At 41.8% G+C, this 24,907-nt stretch overlaps 1 protein-coding gene across 1 annotated transcript in view; it reads right to left on the bottom strand.

Annotated features, from left to right (window-relative positions):
* Positions 1-12,120: 12,120 nt before the first annotated feature.
* The window catches only part of PEAK1 (pseudopodium enriched atypical kinase 1), a 65,058-nt gene continuing 52,271 nt past the window's right edge, over positions 12,121-24,907 (bottom strand). Inside the window, exon 4 of the mRNA XM_024205398.2 lies at positions 12,121-19,707. Coding sequence (XP_024061166.2) covers positions 18,550-19,707 — 1,158 coding nt within the window. The 3' untranslated portion in view covers positions 12,121-18,549. The remainder of the gene's footprint in view (positions 19,708-24,907) is intronic.

Raw genomic sequence — 24,907 nt, 5'->3', positions numbered from 1 at the left:
AGCTCTTATTCACTATCAAGCTGTGGGCACTCACTTCCAATCAGCCCATGAAGCCAGCCTCCATCACTTACTCGAATTTTCAAACAAGCACCTTCATGTTTTCTCCTGTGTTGCCCATCTCTCTTGGGAGGAGTTCTCCATAAACATCTGCAAAGCTGCCTTATTATCCACCTTCAAATCCCTCCTTTGCTGTGATGCCTAGAAAAAACATGACAATGTTTAAGTTGGTGATGTGTAGGAACCATTGTTTCCTTGTACTCCTTCATCTATCTGGCTATCCCCATCTGTTATCACTTGTCTTTCACTTGGATTGTAAGATCCTTGGAGGCAAGGACTTTTTTTCTTCTGTTTACCCAACACCGAGCACAGTGGAATCCTGGTCTCTGACTACGGTAATACAAATAATAAATAATACTACTAAGAAGATATGATATAGTATTAACATGGGACATGTCATTAATGGATAGTGTACAAAATGGGTTGACTGCACTGACCGTAAGGCTGCAGCATCCCATTTATGCCCTGAGCAGAAAGATTGATATGGTCTGTTGGCGGCCATGAAGAGGAGTACGTATAAAAACACATTTGCAACAAATCTCCCAGTTACAGCCACATATTACACTAGTATAAAATGTAGCAATGATTTCAGTGCCTTTTGCTAAGATGACCTTTACTGGGCTTTGCAGTCCTCCTCCATGTGTGTCCTGAATCAGCTCTAGTGGTGATGTAACTAAAAGTCACCTGTCATAACAAAAACAAAAGGAAAAGCCACAACTGGCTTTATATGCTCAGGGTACAAGAGCAGGAGACACTGATGGAGGAAGTTCAAGATTTACATAATTTTGGGTTTCTTTGTGTGAATTGATTTACTGCTCATGAACCTGTAGTACTGCCTCGCATCAGGCACTATTTAAGTGTCCCCATGCATCTCAACCTGTAGCATCCCTAATATCAGAGTCCCAGTAGAGCAGACACTAAGGGCATGTTGGGTTTCTTTTTTGTTTGAGTGAGGTGGACTGATACCAATAGCGAGAAGAGAGAAACCTAGGTAATCCGAGCAGGACTTGAGCGTAGGTCTTCAGAGGTGAAAGGTGAACTCATAGTACTGTAAGCCATGGTTTCAATCCCCCGACTGGATGGCAACAGTAGTGACAGGTGAACCTCAGAAGATTGAAGGCATCATTCAAAGTCAAAATGCTTATCTTTCTACCAAGAGATGTGATGGATTCTCCATCTCTTGTTGTCTTCAAATCAAGACTGCTTTAGTCAGACACAAATTATTGGGCTCAATACAGGGGTAACTGAGTGAAATTCTATGGCCTATGTTCTAAGAGCATTCAGACTAGATGATCTAATGGCCCCTACTGGCCTTAAAAATCTGTAAATATATGAATATTTTGGAGTCATGTTGATTTTAAGTGAAGAAAAACTCATCTAATAGGCCTATCTAGTTTCCAACATCATATCCATCGCCACAATACCTGAGCACTTTTTTATACCGTACAGAAGCCAATGGCATCATTTATGAGAGGAAAATGCAATTTCTGATACAACACAGGATGTGGATTTTCCCTTATTTTGCCCAGTGAGTGAGATAATGTGAATGATTGTTTCTTTTCCAGCACTGACACTTGCTCAGTTCAGAACATAACTATATTGTGTTGTGGATGGGGACTGGGGTTTCAGTGGTAGGATCTTGCTGCTGATGCAGGTTGCCAACCACTACAGGGACAACTGATCAAAAATGGTCACTAACCTTCTGAAACTGTTGTTCTTCAAGATGTGTTGCACATGTCCATTCCAATATAGGTGTGTGCATGCCTGGAGCACAGTTGCCGTAATTTTTTCCCTTAGCAGTATCTGTCGGGTCAGCTCTGGTGTCCCCATGGTGCCGCATGCTCATAGAGCAGTATAAGGGGTCCTGCTGAGCTGCGCCCTTTCAGTTTCTTCTTACTGATCACTCCAAGAAAGGGGATGACTGGCAGGTCTTGGAATAGAGATATGTACAACACATCTCGAAGAACAACACATCTCGAAGAAAAGGTTAGTTACCGTTTTTTTTCTTATCCATTCCAATGTAGGTGACTCATAAGCAGTTGCATAGGAAGTGGGCTCAGACTTTAAGGACAAACTGACTGCAACATTGCCTGGCCAAAGTAGGCATTGTCTCTGACTTGTTGAGTAATGGCATAGTGCGCTGAGAATGTATGTGCTGATGACTAGGTCGCAGCCCTGCAGATATCTTGAATAGGGACTTGAGCTAGGAAAACTGCTGAAGAGGCCTAGACTTTGTGGAATGAGCAGTCAGGTTTGGCAGAGGGTGGACCCTTGCGAAGTCCTAACACATATGGATACATACCATGATCCAGGATGAAATCCTCTGAGCAGAGATGGGAGCCCTTTCATTCTCTCAGCTATCGCTATGAAAAGCTGCGGTGATCTACAGATCCTTTTGGTCCTCTAAATATAGAATGCCAGGGCCCATCTAACATCCAAGGAGTGCAGGTGCTGTTCTTCCCTATCTGCGTGCAGCCTAGGGTAGAATGCTGGTATAAAAATTGATTGGTTGCAGTGGAGTTGAGAAAGCACTTTTGGGAGGAACTTTGGATGTGGGTGTAGCTGCACTTTGTCTTTGAAGAGATTGTATACAAGGGCTCCGAGGTGAGGACTCGGATCTCTGAAACTCTCCTGGCTGACGTAATGGCCACCAAAAAGGCCACCTTCCAAGAGAGGTGCACCAGTGAGCATGTCGCTAGTTGCTTGAAGGACAGGCCCATCAGTTTTGACAGGACAAGATTTAGGTCCTGGGGGCGGGGGGACCAGTTCCTTTATCTGAGGGAACACCCTCTCCAGGCCTTTGAGAAAACAAATTACCATTTCATGTGAGAAAACCGACCTATCGTCGACCTTAGGATGAAAGGCTGAAATAACCGCCAGGTGGACCCCTTGACTGAAGAAAGAGCCAGGCCTTGCTGCTTCAAAAGTAGAAGATATTCCAGATGAAGACTACATAGGCTGAATGCCTTTTGGTACTGGGAAGTGACTTTTGTCTTGGTGTTTATAGTGCCTCCTTAGGCACCGGCAAGGAGGAATAGTGCCGAGAGTCGGTGCAGAGTCTGATTGCAGCTCTGAGGCTGGCCTCTAGGCTGTCTCCATCAGGAGGACCTTCAGCCTCGCTGCCCCGTCTTTCTGGGTGCAGGGCTTGAACTCCCTGCAGATCTGACAGCGATCCTTCCTGTGAGCTTCTCCAAAACACTGGAGGCAACTTGAGTGTGGGTTGCTCAGTGGCATCAACTTGCTACAGGAAGAGCAGGGCTTAAAGCCTGGTGACTGAGGCATACCCTGGCACTGGAGAGCGGACAAGCCTCTCCAGTAAGTGTAGAGATGTCCAAGCTACTTTAATTACTATGATTACTAAAACTACTTTCAAACTAACTAACTACGATAACTATATACACAACAATTGAGAAGGAAACCACTACAAAAGATTGCCTGAGCAACGAAGGCAGTTCCAGCAACCATCACGGGTGGTAAGAAGGACCTAAAAGGGTGTGGGCTTGGCAGGGCCCCTTATACCGGTGCTATGAGCCTGCGGCACCAGGGGGCACTTGAGCCAACCTGACGGATACCACCAAGGGAAAAAATTCTGGCAACTGTGCTTGGTTGCACACACCTATATTGGAATGGACATGTGCAAGCACTGGAAGACAATCAATAGTTCAGGTTTCGATGGTTGCTTGTCAAGCACCCCTGCACAAAGTAAAGTACCACACAACATGTGAAAGGTGGAAGATATACTGTATACTGCAAAAATGCATACATTGGGCTCTCTGTAGTAGCTGTTAGGGCCAGGATACTGGTTAGCAGTTGTGTGTGTTTGGGTTGTGTTAAGTGTGATACGCTCATTATATTATAGAATCTTCCCCTTTGAGCTTGGGAACAGCTGCGGTTACTCACTGCAGTGCTTTAGTGTGGGGCTATCTATGTCTAGTCGAGCTGTTTCTGATGGTGTCAACTCTTCTTTAAGTTGGTTGCTTTGTTATTGTCAGGTACAGGGATCACTTGTTTGAATGAAATTAACCATGAAGTTACTTCCGCATCCAATAGAGTGCTAACAACCGAGTCTACCTACTCACTGTGTATTTGTCCAGGTCAGCACCCAGAATAATCTGAGGTTAAGATGGCACACACCTTTCCCTCCCAGTAGGTTATGAGGGGTAATGACCCAGTCCCTTTCCTCTCCTGTGTAGCTGAAATAACTTGTTTTTATGTACTGGCTGCACCAGGTGAGCAGCCAGGCAGTGACTGCAGTGCAGTTTTTACTCAGCACAGAAGTTAATTTTTTAACTAGAAGCCCTGCAGTTACGGCCCTGCTTCAGGAGAGCTGTATTCCCCATTGCTGCACAGACAGGGTACTGAACTGAAGTCCATGAAGCTACACCAAGGGTGAATTTGGCCCATTGACACTAGAAATGTGACAGTTGCTTGGATGGGATACAGCAAATGGGTGAGTTGAACAGTTTGCTCTGAGCTACTTCTATCTGATTGAGGGTTAAAACCAATAGAGCTAGGTGGGGGAGAGAGAGGGTGGGGGAGGTAGGAGGAGACAGAGGGTGATTGACACATAATAGGGTAGCAGCAAATGAGTTGGAGGTCAGCAGGGGCCAAATTGAGTTTTCTAGGACACTAAGGGCTGTGGCATGTGCATGGCCCCAGAGCTTTCGTGTTTAAGTTTCCTTGACAAGCGCAGAGGTTCGGTCCTACACACAGAAGTTGCACCAGTTTATCTAAAGGTGTGTTTTAAAACTGGTGCAAAACCCTGTGTGGACACTCCTTATATTGCTTTAAACCTGGTTCATATTGGTTCAGCTTGTGTTGATAAATATACAGGCACAAGCTAAACCTGTACAGGCAGATTCAGATCAAATAAGTGTGTCCACATAAGGGTTTGCATTAATTTAACTAAATTGGTTTTTAAACAGATTTTAATGAAGCTGGTACAATTATTGTGTGTGGAGAAGGCCTAAGACATTTTTTGGCTGTCATTTTTCCTGAGTGGTATGTTATAGTTGTCACTGGATCCTACCAACACGTTTTTGTTTACCTCAGTCCATGACAGTTTGTTAAAGAGAATAGAGATTATTTCAGCAATGCCAAAATGCCTTCCGTCACTTCATTAGATATGTTACATATTTACTGACACCTACAGAATCATGGTTAGCAGTGTGTTTTTGAAATGGATGAGGACAATAGCTAGAATTCAGTTTGCTGCTTTGGAAAGGGCTTTGAGACAGTGTCTGCACATTAAAACATGCATGTGAGTGCATAGCAAAGTTAAACTTTGGGGGTCTGATTCTGATCACAGTTACCATCCAGAGTAACCTCACTGAAGTCAATGGAATTAAACCAGCATAAAGCCAGGGTATGAGGACAATCAAGCCCTCAGGGTTTAAAACAGAATTTTGCAAATAGTGCTGTTCTCATGCAGAACCACAGAATGGCTCCAAATGGTTGCAGTATTATCTGTTCTACACTAATAAGTTAGCATCTGTAGCTACTGTTGACTATGAAATCTTTCTATGAAACGGGGCTATTTTGTCTCACTGTCACTGAAGTGTGTCTACATGATTGTGAAAGACATATATTATCCCATCTGCTTTTGAATGGACCCTCCATTCGGCCGTATGCTTCAAAGTAACGGATCAGATGAAATGTGAATTCTGCGGCAGATGAATGCCTTGGAGGCATCCTGCTTTGTCACAACATATAAAAAAAATCACTGAAGCCATTTTATTTCTTCACAGCAGGTCGTTTAAGCCCTGTCTATACTAGGGAAATTGCTAACACTGGCTCAGCTTTATTATCAACAATGAGAGCCCTAGGTAGGCATGCTGCCATCACCATTTTAATCAGTGTGTCATGTCATTTCTCTCAGAGCAGCTCTAATCAACATGGTGGTTAATATATCAGCAGCAGCTGGTTTACAGTAGGGCTCCCATCATTGTTAACACTGGTGGAGCTGAATTGGTGCTAGCAACTGTGACAAACCGTTAGAAAATATCCCTAGGGTAAGACAGAACTTTAGAGTTGGCTTGGTCTTCACAAAATATGCCTGGAGTCCACATAAGTGCCTGTAGTTTCCATTGTTGCCACTAGAGGGTACTCAGACACAAGACTAAACAACTTAAGCTATGTTGGCTTTAGAGGATTTAGCTCTCACCAGTGTTTTCCCCAGGAATTGAAATTAGGGGTGGGTGTTAGAATATTTGGTGTGAGGGTGTGGGGTGTGAGGGCTGACGAGGGTTGAGACTGTGAGGGCAAAGATGGGCTGTATGGCACCATAGTAAAAACAGAAAAATGTTTCACGACCATTTTATTAGATTTAACTCATGTTTTAAAATCATCACAAAAATTAAAGTTGGCTGCTCAAGCCTACTATGAAGCACAACATCTACATCTGTCTTGGTTTCTTGTTGTAATTTTGCACTCTTTGGTGTCTTCTTGTGTGTCCGTTACTTCCATTTTGGACTCTTGCTGAAAAAAAGAGGATAAAAAGCCATTAAATGTATGGCTTTTTAATGTCTTTTGAAGATTCTGAAGCTTGTACTAGCGCTAGCTGGAGTAGATGGCCTCTGCAGCGTGTATAGGAGAGATTAGGGTTACACTTTTCTCTGAGAAAAGCTTGTACTCCACTATGTCTTCCAGAGAAGTTTGTAGCTCCATCAAATGCACAAGCAGCCCTCTGTTTGGGGTTCAATTTACAAGCATTTAACTCTTCTAAGATGTCACAGATGAAGCTGATGTGTCTTCTATAACCTGAACATCTAGAATGCATCTACTGGCCTACCACGGACATCAAGATAACATACACAATGACTTAATACTTGATGCCTATTTGCATTGGTGCATTCATCAGCCATGTATGCACATATTTTGAATATGGTGAGAGTGTTCTTCACTTTTTCAACTGCTGAGTCTTTCACTGTTGCACCGCATGCTTCTAGAGAGTCAGATGAGTTTTTTCAGAAAGATAGTGAGTATTTGCCAGTCTTGTTCGAAACCAGTGTCCAACTTCAGGATTTACAGGTTACAATGCACTTAACATTGGTCTCCAATGATGTAGTGTGTGGCATCATACTTTCTATTTAAGCAAGAGATACAACAGCCATGTTGGTTCACATAAACTGAGTTGTGTCTCCAGTATTCTTAACAGCCTCATTAAGTTCTTCTAAAACTGGCTTTGACAGTGACTGGCTTATAAGGCTTTCTGCATGTTGACGCAGTCCAGAGGCATGGTGCTTTGCAGCCTTTTCATATAGGTTGCCAGTACTGGCTTAGCTGATCAGTCTGGCAAACCAAGCTCCTCCACTTTTACTATATAAATCCATGATATGCCCACATCTTGAATACTGCGTGCAGTTCTGGTCACCCCATCTCAAAAAAGATAAATTGGAATTGGAAAAGGTACAGAGAAGGGCAACAAAAATTATTAGAGGTATGGAACAGATTCCATATGAGGAGAGATTAAAAAGACTGGGACTTTCAGCTTGGAAAAGAGATGACTAAGGGGGGGATATGATAGAGGCTTATAACATCTTGATTGGTGTGGAGAAAATGAATAAGGTAGTGTTATTTACCCCTTTCACTTAACACAAGAACCAGAGGTCACCCAATGAAATTAATAGGCAGCAAGTTTAAAACAAACAAAAGGAAGTATTTCTTCACACAATGCACAGTCACTCATGGAACTTTTTGCCAGGGATGTTGTTAAGGCCAAAATTATAACAAGGTTCAAAAAAGAACTAGATAAGTTCATGGAGGTTAGGTCCACCAATGGCTATTAGCCAGGATGGGCAGGGATGCAATACCGTGCTTTGAGTGTCCCTAGCCTCTGTTCACCAGAAGCTGGGAGTGGACGACAGGGGATGAATCATTCCATGATTCCCTGTTCTGTTCATTCCCTCTGAAGCACTTGAAATAGTCACTGTCGGAAGACAGGATACTGGGATAGATGGACCATTGGTCTGACCCAATATGGCTGTTCTTACATAAAAATAATTATAATAATAAAAACAACGAGGAGTCCTTGTGGCATCTTAGAGACTAACAAATTTATTTGGGCATAAGCTTTCGTGGGCTAGAACCCACTTCATCAGATGCATGGAGTGGAAAATACAGTAGCAGGTATAAATACACAGCACATGAAAAGATGGGAGTTGACATATCAAGTGGGAAGTCAGTCTAATGAGACAATTCAATTAACAGTAGGATACCAAAGGAGGAAAAATCACTTTTATAGTGGTAATGAGAGTGGCCCATTTCAAACAGTTGACAAGAAGGTGTGAGTAACAGTAGGGAGAAATTAGTATGGGGGAAATTAGGTTTTGTAATGACCCAACCACTCCCAGTCTTTATTCAGGCCTAATATGATGGTGTCCAATTTGCAAATTAATTCCAGTTCTGCAGTTTCACATTGGAATCTGTTTTTGAAGTTTTTTTGTTGAAGAATTGCCACTTTTAGGTCTGTTATTGAGTGACCAGGGAGATTGAAGTGTTCTCCTACTGGTTTTTGAATGTTATAATTCCTGATGTCAGATTTGTGTCCATTTATCCTTTTGCGTAGAGTCTCTAAGGTGCCACAAGGACTCCTCGTTGTTTTTGCTGATACAGACTAACATGGCTACCACTCTGAAACCTATAATAATAAAGTTTAGTATAGAAACTCTCCAAGATAATGACCTCTCGAGATAGCGATGATGTGAGACAGTGACCTTGGCAAATAATGCATTTTAAAAAATTTGGCCTACTAGGAAACATATTTATATAAGTTTCCCAGTCACAAATCTAGCATTCTGTAGTGAAGTCACTAAAACATAGTCCAATGCTTTGGCCGCTGTTGTTTGTTGTGCCACCATTCACTCTACTGCTCCATCCTCAATGGCCCTGCACTATCACCTTCTGCTGCCACCTGCCACTGGGACCTTTGGGAGTCGGTCTCTTGAGGTTCCACCCAGCTGTCAGTGATTTCAGCTCTCAATGGGGGAACCTCACAGCGAGTGCAGGCTGGGCTATCTCTTCCACAGAAACACTGTCCCACAGCAGGTCTAAGCACTTAGACCTGATTATCAGTGATTTCAGCTCTAGTGGTCACTTAACAAACCAAAAGACTCCCTATGAAGCCTAATCAACTCTCTTTCTAAACAGGAGAGAGGGACAGGTCAAATAGTGCCTGTGTCTCTTAGGCAGAACCCACACCACCAAGCAAAACACCTGTACTTCACCCTCTCTCTCTTCACTAGGATATGGCATCCAAACCTCCTGCTTAGGGAGTGCAGTTCAGTTGAGGATGACCAGTGCTTAATTTGTAATGAAAGAGGTGCCAGGGCTCAAGCAAGTTTGTTACTTTCATAACTGATGTGACAAGCCCAGAGGTCCCAGGGCTATGAACTGCCAAGCCTAGAGGTGCCGGGGCTCAGTCCTGGCAAGCCCTAGCACAAATTAAGCACGGAGGGAGACCCCCCTCATTCAGTCAGGCTATGTACAGTTCTGCTGCCCTTTACTCATACAATAAGGATAACATTTCATGACCCCCACATTTAATACTTAAGTGATTTGTAACCCAATACCAGCCAAAATTGATCATTTGGGCAACACAGCTCTGTCTGCCGGATACCTACGCAGAGTGGGTTGTTCATGTAAATACAGTCTGGTCCTGAAACCTTTCTAACCACGACTGGCTCATCACTAGCTGTCAGGGGAGAGCTCATTCAGATCTTGCTTACAAATCATAATTTGAAATTATTAGGTAGGCCAATATAGCCGAAACAAATGTGCTAACATTGTCATAAATAACAGCTGTATGAGGAAGCTAGTCTCTGTTCATACTTTTCAAACCCATTATGCTTTCTCAGGTACAAGTATTTTCTGATAGACTGTGTATTCTTTTAAAGTGTGTATTAATGTTTCAATTTCAATTCAGATTTCCAACCAATGACTAAATTGGCAACACTGCGTGTAACTGGGGAGGAGGGGTGTTGGGGAAAGTCAGAGGAGGTGTATACCCCCCTGGAGGGGAGGGGGGGTCTAGGCAAACCCCTGGCTCTCACTCCCAAGAAGTAGGTCTCCCTTGACGGCAGAAATGGAATGTTTTAAGAAGTCAGAGGGAAGCCCAAGACCAAATGAATGTGGAGTGTGAATTCTCTTCACTTCAGAAAAGGTTAATCCCTTGTGGTTGGAGTACACTGATAGAACAGTGCAAAGAAGCCACAGGGAGGAATGAACATGAAGATTGAATTATTCTCTGCCCTAATTATGGTATGTCTGATCTCTCTGTATGGACCAGGAGACATTAAACATTGCATCTGCCTTGTTAATACAATGGACATTACTAAAGGACATTCAGCTCCCTTGCAGTAAAACATTTTTTTCTGCATTTGCCATAATTCAACAAGAGGCCATGTTCAGGCATATTTACTGTAAACACAGTATTTTCCAGTGCAACTCCCTGGTGTCTGAAAACCTAAAGAGGAAAGAAAGATAGAAAAGTGAGACAACCACATTTGACTTTCAGTGTAATAAAACTAGTTTATTTACACAGTAACATGAATGCCACAAAGTACACAGCAAAGTACCACAGCAAACCAGAGTGTAACTGCCCCCTGATGGCAAAGGAAGGCTTGGAGTTTATACACTTATTTATATAGAATGTGTCAATATAGATATGAAGCACCAGATAAAGCAATGCAATCAGGAATTCCAAACACAAAGCTTACCCAGGACAATGGAGTCAAAATAAAAAAAAAAATCTCTTATCTGAGGAATTTTAAAGAAATCCCATTTGTAAAAGATCACCAGTTTAGGAATCTCTTATTTAAAAATAAGTTTATCTCCTTTTATGAAAAACAAGTGTTTTTACACTTAAATGTTCAGCATAATTAAGAATTAAAAGAAAAAAACACCACAAGGATTTGAGCTGCAAAACTTTCTGCAACCAACAAACAAAGAAAAAGAACCAGAGTTTTGAAATAGTTTTTCATAAAGAGGTGTCATTGGTTTTATGAAACTGGTATGCTAAGATTCAAGCAAATTTACAGCATATATTATATGCTGTATATAATATATATATACACACACACACACAAAACAGAAGAGGGGCAAAGTGATTTTTTTGTAGTACAATAAAATTTATATATATATATATATGAACATATATTTCTCTCATATAAAAAACATTCCAACCTCTTCTAAATCCCTGAAACCTTCTTCCTGGATTTAAGAAAACAAAGGATGAGATGGCTCCTCTTAAACTGAAGTATAAAACAAGTTCTTTAGAATAGCGAGATGCTTAGGTACAGATAAGTTGAGTATTTCATGCCCCACTGCCATTTCTGAAATCTTCTGTACACTTAATTCAGTCTCTAACTAGGTGTTGAGTGGAGTGCCAAACATCTAATGCAGTGGTTTTCAAACTTTTTTCCTGGCAACCCAGTTGAAGAAAATTGTTAATGCCCGCAACCCAACAGAGCTGGGGATGAGGGGTTTGGGAGGGGCTCAGGGCTGGGGCAGAGGGTTGGGGTGTGGGGGTGAGGGCTGTAGGGTGGGGCTGGGAATGAGGGGTTCAGGGTGTGGGAGGGGGCTCTGGGCTGGGGATTGGAGTGCGGGAGGGATCAGGGCTGGGGCCAGGGATGAGGGGTTTGGGGTGCAGGAGGCGCTCCAGGTTTGGGAGGGCTCAGGGTTGGGGTAGGGGGTTGGGGTGTGGGAGAGGGTCAGGGCTCTGGGCTGGGGGTGCAGGCTCTGGGGTGGGGCTGGGGATGAGGGGTTTGGGGTGCAGGAAGGGGCTCCGGGTTAGGAGGGGGCTCAGGGCTGGGGCAGGGGATTGGGGTGTGGGCTTACCTCCGGTGGCTCCCGGTTAGCAGCGGCCGGGATGCAGAGGCAGGCTACCTGCCTGTCCTGGCACTGCGCCCCGGAAGTGGCCAGCAGCAGGTCCGGCTTTTAGGTGGTGGCACACAAGCAGCTCCGCGTGGCTCTCGCCCACAGGCACCCCCCCCCCAGCTCCCATTGGCTGGTTCCCGGCCAATAGGAGTGTGGAGCCGGTGCTCAGGGCGGGGGCAGCGCACAGAGCCCCGTGGCTCCCCTACCTAGAAGCTGAACCTGCTGCTGGCTGCTTCCGGGGTGCAGCGCCGTGTCGGAATAGGTAGGCACTGGTCTGCCTTAGCTGGGCAGCACTGCCGATGGGACTTTTAACCTCCCAGTCGGCGGTGCTAAACAGAGTTGCTAGGGTCCCTGGGTGCTGAGCAAGGTGACCCAGTACTGGGTTGCGACCTGAACTTTGAAAAACACTGGTCTAATGCAAGGAGGCTTATAGAAAATAATTTAAATTCATAAAGAAATCTCCCAAGCACAAAGTTCTTTATATTATGTCTATTCAAACCATAATCCTTCAAATAGTGCCTCAAAGTGAATAATATAATCTAGACAAACATCTAGTAGAAATTCTTCATAACACAACAAATGGTCAGGAGGAGGGATTATGAGACTTCTCTAGGGTTCTTTCAGAGTTGTAGTCACTTTACATTAAAAGTTCTACCCAGAGTTTCTTTTACAGAAGCATTTTTAATTGTTTTTTTCCCTGCTCTTGAAATCTGTTTGGAATCTATGTGCTGGTTTATGGACCATTTCCACTGAATTGAGTTTTGGGAACAGTATGATTACTGAAGCATTTAAAGTTCTGCTCTACATTTCTTTGGTATTATCTACTATATATTTAAATCATTTCAACAGAAAAGCCTCTTTTGGTTTAATCTAAGAGAGTGATTTGGTGCAGCAGATCTCACAGGGTATGTCTACACTGCAATGTAAGGCCAGGGTTAGTGGGATTCAGGAACTGAGACCCTGGGTTTGCAAGCCCAGGGATTGAGCATCTACACTGAATATTGACCATAGGTTTAGAATTTCTGCACCTGGGCTTCCAGCGTCCACACTGCAGTCCACAGATTTTGTTCCACTCATAGCAACATATGGGCTGCACTACACAGCAAGCTCCTCTTTAAATGAGCAGCATTTAATTGAAGGGCTGTGAGTGTACTCTGGGATTTCAGGAATTGCAGCAGCATCACTTCCATTAAATCAGTGTAAACTTGATGACCCAGTGATGTGGGGAGTACTACCCATTAACTACACCTGCCAGGAAACAATGTTCAATCTGTATCAAGTTGTGTGTGTGTGGGGGGGAGGGGTGGGAGTGTGCTGAAGGGTTTGATACTGCTGCCTATAACTGCTCCCAAAGGCAAAACACTCTCTCATTGGCTTCAGGGAGAGAAGGACTAGGTCCCTAGTTGAAAACAGGAAAAAATGTTAAAATATACTCATTTAGGTAAGGCTTCTGAATGGGGTAATGCCCTTGAGATATTTCTATTTCAGCAACAACTGACAAGTTTTTCAGACAAAAGCTAGGGAGCTGGAGTAGGAAGCATCTGGGTAATCTCCCCAGTGTTTGATTGCCAACATGCACTAGATTTATTTAAAGTATATATTCTTCCCTCTAACCTATCAGAATCCCCCTGTTCTACAATGTCCAGATGATGCATGCAGATCCTGTGGTGCTGTTGGCAGATCCCTAAAGAAAATCTGGAGTGGATGTTGGAGCTTGAAAGATGGTAGGATAATGTCAGACCTTCTGTAAATACTATGTACACACTGGATTGCAGAGTGGGATTTCCAGCACCATAGTATTCCAATAAGCTGAGATTTCTTACTTCAGTACCGACTTCTTAGTCTTCATTTGACATCTGAATTTTAAAAAGAAGCCTTCTCTCTATTTTCTGACATTCCAGAGCCCTTAGAAAAAATTCTGCATTCTCTCATTTCTGGAGATTTCCATATGAGCTTTTGTAGTGGCTGTGGCATCTAAATTCTGTCTAGATGTTCACCTGAACCATATATATTCACTGGACCAGATCTGAGGCTTGGAAGATAAACTGGGTTTACTTATCCATTTTTTAGGAAACACACAAGAAATCCACATTTATAAACAGATTCTTGTTTTCCAAAACTCCTAAATTAACAGTGGTTTGCATCAATGCCTCCACAGCATATAGATGTGTGTGCAGCACATCCACTATATATAATGTGAGGAGCTGCACATCTTACACACATTCTCTTCTTCCCAAGCTATTCAGTCTCTTCATCTTCTGGAGTTGGAGTGTCTGTAATAGATTGTCAAAGCAATAGGACTCTTGAATTTTAGTGTATTATGTCTAGACCAAGTGACATCTCATCTATTTCTCACCCAGTGCTGAGTCTCAATTTCAAATGTGAAAAATCCAGAGGCCTGCTGTCATTTGGGGTTTATTTTGGTACTATGAGCAACTTCAAAGGAACTTGTTCATGTAACTGACCTTCCAGAAAATGTTCCTTTCATTAAATTGATTAACTCAGCATCATATGAAGTGCACCATTTTATTTTGTAGTCATCTTTTTATATTTATGGGTATGTCTACACAGCAGTTGGGAGGTGTAAGGCTCACGCTAGCGCCTAAAAATAGCAGTGTAGCCACAGCAGCATGGGTGGTGGCTTGGGTTAGTTGCCTGAGTACGTATTGGGGGGGGAGGGGGATCAGACGGGATGATACTTAGGTGGCTAGCCTGAGGCATCGTGGCCAAGTTGCTATTTTTAGGCACTAGCTTGAGCAGAGCTAGCACGTATCTGTCTATCCACATTGGGAATCACAGTGTGTATACATACCCTGTGTGGTACCCAGCTGGTGTGTATGCATACCCTATGTAGGCAGTATTATTTATAGGGCTGTTAGCAGGTGGAGAGAGATTCTGACTGATTCTCTCCATTACTATTCTAATTCTTTGACAAGGCACTATACATTGTGCATTCAATTGCTGATCTAGATTGTTCCATCCAAAATGTTAAAAAGATTTTTAGTGGCTCTAAAAGCTTCAGAAACCACTAATTCTAATTCTTCATCAAACAATTACATGATTTTCCAGATCTTATTTTGAACTTGAAAATCTGTATAATTTATATTTAAAAAATAGTGAAATGGCAGCTTTTAGTAATAGAAAAATATATATTTACAATCAATACTGTTATCTTAGAATTGCAGCTCTTCTCATTTCTTGAGCTCAACTAAAAGTGCTACACTACTTAAAAATCCAAACTCTGTGCATGTATATGTCCACATGCAAGTACATAGGCAGGGGTCCCGTTCCTGATACATAAAGAATCCCATTGACAAGGGAACAGGTTTTTTTCTCATTTGTTTAGAAATTAAGCTGTAGCACCCCCCGCCCTTTTTGCTTTTGTTTGTTTACAGTCAATTTCATGCATACATTCTCAGATATTTGTGCGGTGTGGTTCTTAATCAGCATGGAGGACCCCCATAAACAGAAATATGATCCTCAAGGATGTCTGCAAAAGCAGCCCCAGAATCACCAAGAAATGGAAGCTCTTGCCAGTTTGTGTTTGTCCTCCTTGACCATTCTTTTGTTCTTAAAAAGAAAAAAAAAATCACATTGATTTTACAAATTGCTAAAGGTTACCCAGTGCTGCACAATAAAGAGAGCGGTAGTGAACATTCATCCATGCTTAATTATACTGCAGAACTAAAATGAGTACTGGTTTAAATTTAATCACAAACAATATGAACTGAAATTAGATATCTAAAAAACAAAGACATATAAAGGCTTCGGACCAGCTGTGTTAAATACATAAGGTTGTAAAACATTCAATATTCAACTTTGCATGTGCGTGTTGACATGAAAGTGACACTGAAAACATGTGTCCACATACACAAAAAAAAAGAAAAGAAAACCCAACCAAACCAGGCGGCCTAAAGGAATGTGCCTACTGCAATGGCCAGTGGTCCATGTGCTGCTCATACAGCATATATTTGTTAGGTGAGAAGTTATGTGCAGATAGGCGCCACTTAAAAACAAAACAAAAACCAACACTAAACCAGACCAGGGGAACAAGAAGAAGCAGTGTCTTGTGCTTAGCTTAAAGTTGGTGACTGTCTGGTAGTTTGCAGGTAGCATTTAAGTGAGCTGTCAACTCATGCTCAGTGTATATAAGCCATAAGGCATTACACGATTCTGTGCCCACATGAAACAGGGCTGCATTTAATGACTGTGCAATTCTTTGTAAAGGCTTCTACCACAAGTTTGTTCAGCATTATGTAGAAAGCCTCTTTCCCAAAGTGGTGGAAGTCATCAACTCAATGCACTGCATTTGTGCTTAAGTGCACTGCACTCTTTTTGCATTAACTCTTTGCGATTTTTTTAAGTGATATATATCACATTAAAATACATGATCCTTATCCTTGCCTGATCCCTCTCTGATACAGATGAATCAGACAAAAGGATATTTCATCAGAAAGTTTAAAAACGTTTAAAAAGTCCACAAAAATATTCTATATATTACTGCACAATCAATGTAGGCTTCCACATACCACAAAGTTTGGCTCGGACAGATGCCAAATTTCACCCCCTTCAAATATGCGATGTGTACATGGAGCTAGTTTCACTGACCTCATGCCTGCAGGACTATTTGTTCAGTTTCCATGCATCTGGTCCAAGCATGCATATGCTATAAAAAGTGGCTATTTGTTTTCAAGACTGAAGTAAACTGATTTCTCACAGATTTAACGAACAATGAAAAATGAAATATCAATCCATATAAACAACACATGTAACTCTGCGCATTTATGTGCCAGGAAAGTAAAGGAAGGGTTTGCAGATCTAGCATCAGGTAAAGTCTGGTAAGTAACGTAAACACTGTAATATACAGATTTAAAAAAATACATACAAGAATTGCACATATATCCATAGGAGAGAAGCACAGGCTCAAAACTTGGGCTATATGCTTTCCATCACCCATCTCAGAATATTAAATATCACCTTTCGTTTGCCCCCATTGTGTTCTTCAGAGATATTTGAGACAATTGAGAACCTAGCAATACTGAGCAAAGAGAGCATCTGTATGATTGTAGGCGTTCCATAGGAAAGGTCGCTATCTCAGGAAAGGAAACCAGCAGCTGCCTCTAAAGGTGAAAAGTTCCTTCAGGTTGGATTTTTTTTTTTTAACCTGTCACCTTCATACCCACTAGTGCCCCCTTACTCTAAAACTATATCTGCAATGATCTCTGAGCTATGTCGACAGCCATTCCATTTTTAGGGATTTTTAGGGTGTTGTCTGAAGCAGCTAGTACACTAGTAAACATTAGTTACTGATAGAAGATTTGTAGCCAAATATTGTGGTGGGGAAAATAGATCAGGTCACTGTTAGTTACAGCTGCCAAACTTTACAGGTCTCTCAGTAATTAAATAGTAGTGTTTGCCCCTTTGTTTTCCCCCCAGAGAAATGCATTTGAAGTAAAACCATCTCCATGTGGCCTGTTAGAATTGTTTAGCGCTTGTCTGTGTAGCTATCTCCTGCCAACACACCAGCACTGCCAATTCAGTCCTGCTTTGCAATATGCCACAAGTGGCTAGCAAACCAAAATAAAACACAAAGAAGGAGGCTGCTATTTTGATACCTGATGCATAGCAGCAACTGAAGGAGGATTGGTTATGTAATTTCAGTTCATTTCAAGCCCAGGGTTTAGTGCCTTTTAGGGTGGGAGGGATGTTTCAGTTGTTCTTGGTATGTTATGTTGCTTTTGTTTAACACTGTTATATCTACAATACATGACTTTCCGGTCCTATATACTGGTGGGAAGAGAAACATGCATGTTCTGTTTGCTTTTCAGTGGAGATACTACAGGTTGATGATCATGGGCTGATTAAGGCAGGATCCTTGGAATCCAGGACCCGTGATCAGAAGGGATATGGACAGCTAGCATGTCAGAGAAGGCAACAATATTGGACACTGATGATTGCTGCCTATTGATTACTTGCTGGGATCAGAGGACTACCCCAGTTGGGAGGAAAATAAAGAATTTAAGAGTAGGAGTAAAATAAAAATCTACCTGACTGAGAAGACTATGTGGATGAGCTTCATCCTAGACTGAGAGGCAGAACCTTTCACGGGGGATGAAGCAGAGGCAATATTTTTGTGGTCAGGGGCTCTTAACTTTGGTGGATCATTTGATTCACATTTATGATGAATTAATCTGTTGATGGTCATAAATGGTCACTGCTTTTTCTGCAGATGCTACCACTAGAAATGGCAGGATCCATCCAGAGGAGATGGGGAATTCATTCTCTATAGTAATATAAAAATAGTGGTCTCCTTAAGATTTTTCTCTCCCCTTTTTCAATCTGTTAAAAAATTAATCCAACCTAGGAGGTATATAATCCAATTGCAACCATTGTACATATGATTAAATATGGAAGGCCTAGGAATTGAATAAAGTCTCCATCGTATCTTCAACAGGAGACAGTATTTCCAATTAGAACCTATTTGCTCAGGGTTGCTAGCTTTGAGATCTAGGCTATTTTTTTCAGAAGTTGTGCAAAGTGTGAACCCTGGAATAAAGAGGGTGGGAGCAGAATAGAGCAAGGAGTAGGGGGTTGAGGAAAAGCAACAGCTTGTACAAACTAGTGTTGCTGCATGATTTTCACAATGCGACTGAGTGAGTCTGTAGTGGCAAATGCCAGATATTGAGAACAAAGCCAGTCTTCAAGGCTGACTCCACACTCCCTGTCCAAGGACTTCTCTGCAAACTTGATCATCAGCAGCGTCCGTTTGATGTCCAGCCAGTTCTGCAGCACAGCATCCTTCCGTACTGGGCTGGAACATGAGCTCAGAGTGTGGAACAAATCCTCACGTGGACCCCATAACAAACACTGAAGGATTCCCTTGGCCTCAGAAATAAGGATTCTCTCTGAAGGATTGGGATTCAGCAGGCAGCTGGCGAGTTGCTGGAGCCCATAGGAATAGAGGGAACGGGAGGGGATCCTGGGGAGGTCAGCACGGGTATACTCCTTCTCCTTCAGCTCTGGATTCTCATCAAAGGGGTTGGGTAAGTGCAGCATTTCATAGATGAGGATGCCAGTTTGGAACTCATCACACTTTTTGTACTGTGTGGCAGTGATGATCTCCGGGGCCAGGCGGGATTGGTCCCGTAGCACCTCTGGATCTACCATATGTCTCTTTTGCTTGGCCTGTGAGAAATTGCTCACAATTAGCCTGGCTGGGCAAGCTGCGTTGGGATTGGGCTCCACAGGCTCATAGTTCAGAAGGCCTCCCCTTGGTCTGTAGTGAACCAGCAGCAGGTTCTCCAAGCGCAGATCACAGTGTGTGATGTGATAGGGTTTCAGGTGCTCCAGGCCTGAACACAGCTGTAAGAGCAGTAGACATACCTGTCTTTCATAGAAGTCTGGGTTATTTGCATGGCGGGCTGTGGACTCTCGCACAAAGTCAGCCACCGTTAGGTATGGTACCTCCCGTGTGATGACCACAACACGGCTGCGCTGCTTGCTGATGGTCCGCTCACTGCCTGAGTTGTCTTTCTGTGAAGCCTCCAAACAGGAAGGGGTTTCTTTGTTCTTTTCCTCATCTTCTACCTCTTCTTCCTGTTCATCTTCCTCCTCCACCTCAGGTGCATTGGGATCCTCCCATGGAAGGAGGCGAACAGGTACATCAGCTAAGAAATGGCCACAGTCCTGTTGGATGTTAAAGTTAATAGCCAGACTCTGTCTGATAGCCAAGCTGTGGTAATACTGTTGGGATTCTTTAGCTTTGCTCTTACAAATCTGTTGGCAGAAAAGAGCACAAAACCAAAGTCAATTATTATAACTTTTCATTTGTAAACGTTTTTTTCTTTTTAAATGTGCACAGGGCTGCCTGTTGCCAACCTCACCCCAAATACTGGAAATTAGGGAGAGTGAGGGCTTAAAAACCTTCCCCTCTGCCCTTTGGGAGCATACTTTGAAACTCATATATGTTTTTATGTATCTTACATTGATTGCTTTTTGGAGTGAAAGCTAAGGACTCTGGACTTCTACTTATTAATTTTTGAAATATATCATGAGGTATTAAGTGATGACACAGCCCACTGGAGATTTTATTTTATATATTTCTCATAGAATCATAGAACTGGAAGGGACCTCGAGAGGTCATCTAGTCCAGTCCCCTGCACTCGTGGCACGACTAGTATTATCTAGACGATTTCTGACAGGTGTTTGTCTAACCTGCTCTTAAAAATTTCCAATGATGGAGACTCCACAACTTCCTTAGGCAATTTATTCCACCCTGACAGGAAGTTTTTCCTAATATCCAACCTAAACTCCCTTTGCTGCAATTTAAGCCCATTGCTTCATGTCCTATCCTCAGAGTTTAAGAAAAACAATTTTTCTTCCTCCTCCTTGTAACAACCTTTTACATACTTGAAAACTGTTCTCATGTCCCTTCTCAGTCTTCTCTTTTCCAGACTAAACAAACCCAATTTTTTCAAAAAGAATGAGGCGTACTTGTGGCACCTTAGAGACTAACAAATTTATTTGAGCATAAGCTTTCGTGGGCTAAAACCCGCTTCATCGGATACATGCAATGGAAAATACAGTAGGAAGATATATATACCCAGAGAACATGAAAAAATGGGTGTTGCCATACCAACTGTAATGAGAGTAATCAATTAAAGTGGGCTATTATCAGCAGGAGAAAAAAAACTTTTGTAGTGATAATCAGGATGGCCCATTTTCAACAGTTGACAAGAAGGTGTGAGTAACAGTAGGGGAAAAAATTAGCATGCGGAAATAGTTTTTACTTTGTGTAATGACCCATCCACTCCCAGTCTTTATTCAAGCCTAATTTAATGTTTGCAAATTAATTCCAATTCTGCCGTTTCTTGTTGGAGTCTGTTTTTGAAGTTTTTTTGTTGGGGTATTACGACTTTGAGGTCTGTAATTGAGTGACCAGGGAGGTTGAAGTGTTCTCCGACTGGTTTTTGAATGTTATAATTCTTGACATCTGATTTGTGTCAATTTATTCTTTTGCGTAAACCTACTGACCGCTATACTTACCTACATGCCTCCAGCTTTCATCCAGACCACACCACATGATCCATTGTCTACAGCCAAGCTCTAAGATACAACCACATTTGCTCCAACTCCTCAGACAGAGACAAACACCTACAAGATCTCTATCAAGCATTCTTACAACTACAATACCCACCTGCTGAAGTGAAGAAACAGATTGACAGAGCCAGAAGAGTACCCAGAAGTCACCTACTACAGGACAGGCCCAACAAAGAAAGTAACTGCCATGTACATTGGCCAAAGCAGACAATCTTTACGCTCACATACTTAATTCTTTGCAGGATTGGGACCTAAGTGATCAGCTGGTATAACTACAGCAGTACTTTCTATCCGCAAAGCTCAGATTGAGGGAAGACAGGAAGAGGTTGCTTTTTGGATTTTGATAAAGCTAAAGCTTGGCTTAACTCATGTCTAAACAATGTGAAGGAAGAACAGAGTGATTAGGGTATAGATGGGCCAGAGGACAATTATGGCACAGTATTCTTTCTGATTTTCAGTAAAATGTTTTGATATGTTGTAGCATTTTTCTGTATATTAATTAATATGAATGTATGGCATCATATATTTCTTGCAGTTTCTTACAATTTTTGGGAATACTTGGTAGCTGTCTGTTTTTTCTAATATAGAATCCAAAATCATTTAAGGACTTATACCTCTCAAACTGTAATTCTGGGGGAGGGGAAATCATTATTTCTTTGGAATTTTGTCTTTACTATTTGTTAATCACTATGATTTTACTGATGATTGTGATTGAAAATGATAAATAAATGGAAAAAGTGGATCCTTAGATTGATAGTGTGTGCTGAGTATGTGAGTTTAGTGCTTGAGCTATAGCAATGCTCTTTACATTAGGAAAGAAAACTGGGGTGTCATTAGAAAATCCATTTCAAACAGCTTCATGTTAGATTATGGTCCCTTCACGCACTTTCAGCAGCAGCTCTGTAATGCTATCACACTATCAAAACAAGCATCTTTGAGGCCTGTGCCATTATCATCAGGATTTTTTTTAAGTTGGTGGTGGCTCTGAATATTTTGGGAAGTTATAAATGCCTGTAATGAAGGCAATGGATCCCCCAACAATTATATTCTCTCTGTAGAGACTCACTGATATTCTACTTGTTTAACAGATAAATTGTTGAACACTTAGACCTACATTGTGTCTCTACATCCACTTTCCACAGTAGAGGCCAATCACTATGGTAAGAGATATTAGAGACAGACACAAAGGCTCTGGGAGTGCAGGCCAGAGCAGTGGCTGTTATGCCTTTTACAGGATACAGTATGTGCAGCTTCCTGTGCCAGTCTAGTTCTGATGGCTAGTACAGAGGGAAAGTGCTGAACTTGCCTCTCCATATGAACTTTAAGAAGGCTAGTTCAATAGCTATGCACAATAATTACACTCCAAGAGTCCAGGGCTCTGACTAGCTTTCCTTCAGATATTGTGCAAGGCGAGTCAGACTGGCCCTTAATTAAAAAAAAAAAGTATGTTTTTCATCTTTTATGTGTTTCCCAGTAACTTAAGAGTTGCTAATAGTGTAGATTAAGTCCTCTGTGTTTGCCGATCAGAAAAGTGCACTGTCAGATAATCATATGCAATTAGATATGCTAGGTGACTACATTTTTGATGCAATCCTCCTCCCTCTGAGCCTGTGAATGTTCCAATACATCACAAATACCTGAGCCTCCCAAAACACAGACACACTGGAGTTTAAATTGCCTGTTTATCACTGTCGTGTACAGGCAAAGCAAATTTACAAAATGCATTTTCTAGTCAATTTTATTTAAGAAGGAAAATGCACCACTTTCAGGAGTGAATGCTGATTGTTACTATATCTGAGCACTGACTCTTCATAATTTACACTCAGAAATGCATTTTTAAATGGTTGGAGAAAGGTGAGCTAATCCTAACCTCACCAATAGAATATCCCCCAAAGTCTTTTAAAAATACAGAAAGTGATAGTGACTACGTGGCCCTGACCCTGCAAACATGCATGAAGTGAAATGTGTCAGCTGACAGTCTTGGAGACTTAAGTCCCCTGCTTCATTAAAGAATTGGTACAGTATAGGCAGCAAAAGGGGTGGCTTGCTGCACACCATACCACTAATGTGCCTCAAACTTCATCTGGAAAAACATTTTGAAGGTGTGTGAGGGTAGTTCAGTTTCCATACCAGTTAAGTCTTTGGCCTCTTCCTTGGGATGGGCAGCAAGGGTGGCAATTCATTCCAGTTGGGGTGATGTTTCTCTATGTTGTGGGACACTTATCTATAAGAAATGGACTAAAGATCCGCAGCTCATTTTGCGTAGGGCATCAAAATGCTGTCAGACCAACTTTTCGTCACTGCTGAATTAGAACTGGCAACCTGGAGGTGCAAGGCTGCATATCTCATTTCTAATCCATCAAGCCATCCAGACCCCCTGAAGTTAATGTAAAACCAGAGAGATTAGAAAAAATAAAGTGGTGTGTCCCTTTTCTATCCAAAAGTCATCTTCAGTTTCCATATTGAGTTCCATGCAAGGCATCTCCCTTCATTTTATATTTCCATTCCATGCTTTGATATTTGTAACCTGGTTTGTGTTTCTGCTCTCATGACAATAGATGAACACCTGACTTTACCCATGCTAAAAATAGCAACTTGTTAGTCCTGTTCAGTGACTGTTTGTCATTAAACAATTGGAAGAAAGGATGTATTGTTTTCAGAGTGAGTTGGGAGAAGTAAATTCATTAACTCCACCAAGCCAATGAAAATTACCACTAGTCTGACAAGTTGTACTGTGAAACCAGTGTTACCAGGCGTGTGTGGGTATGAATTTTATTTATTTATTTATTGCCTTTAACACCAATAAAGAATATTCTCTTGTGCTAGTAAAAAAGTGTATAATAAATAATCATAATCAAGGGAGAGCAACTCTTTGAATTTATATCCTGACATTTACAGTAGATTATGTATAGATTAAGGCTCAAGATGATCTATGCAGACCAAAATTATACATCACTCCAAGTCATCTGAGTTGCTTCACAAGGAAATGGTGTTTCTATGTATTCAACCCAAGTGGCACTGTATTTTCCTCCATTTGTGACTTTCAGAAGAGCAATAGAATGAAGGGTGGTTTTGGTACAGGATGGTTTGTGTGTGTGTGTTTGGTAACACAGAGTTCATAATCCATTTACCTCACCCAAAGAGTTACAGTTAAATATATAGATATCTCCAGATCTCCACATTACAATTTTTCATATGATAGGTGTCTCATTAATCTTGATTATTGAACCTCTTATGATGTTAATTTAGATAGTAATTATTTCCTAGAATTTAATACTCCTGTGCTCATGCAGCAGCCATTTTTCAAATATTAATAACTTGGGTTTTTTTTTAATACCAAAATGACCTAGCCCAAATTATAAACTACTCACCCAAAAATAGTTTCATTTTAAAAGTCATTTTTTGTAAGAAAAGTAGAAAATAGGATCTGTAAATAACTACTGTACCACATTTTATTTCACCCAAAGAGTCTTGGAACGATCCATAATGCCTCCTAACTAGCTCACAGTGATGCTACTTCAAACAAAGGTGAGCTGGGATGCATTACTTTTGAACCCATCTATGCGTCTCTATTTGATGGCACAGAAGGATTTCTAAATAGCAATACAAGGGTTTATTTTAATCCCCACCCCATAAGAGCCAAGAAGCAAGGGATCAAGACTAACTCCTGAACTCCAATACCTCATATTACACTGCTAGGCAGCCCTTTTCCCTCTCCCCCCTGCATCTGCCTTTTTTTTTTTTTTTTAAACTGCCAAACTATTTTTGAAATTTTGATTCAGAAGTTTTTATGGGCATCTACTACTCCAATGGAAGATGTCAGTGTGCCACACCTCTCAATTTTTTTTTAAATTACTACCAAGCTTAGAACAGCAGC

This window comes from Terrapene carolina, unplaced genomic scaffold (genome assembly GCF_002925995.2).
Source record: "Terrapene carolina triunguis isolate 2854851 unplaced genomic scaffold, T_m_triunguis-2.0 Scaffold67, whole genome shotgun sequence".
In the NCBI taxonomy this organism is placed as follows: Eukaryota; Metazoa; Chordata; order Testudines; family Emydidae; genus Terrapene; species Terrapene triunguis.
Note: the sequence above shows the minus strand (reverse complement) of the source record. Positions and strands in the feature narration are given on the sequence as shown.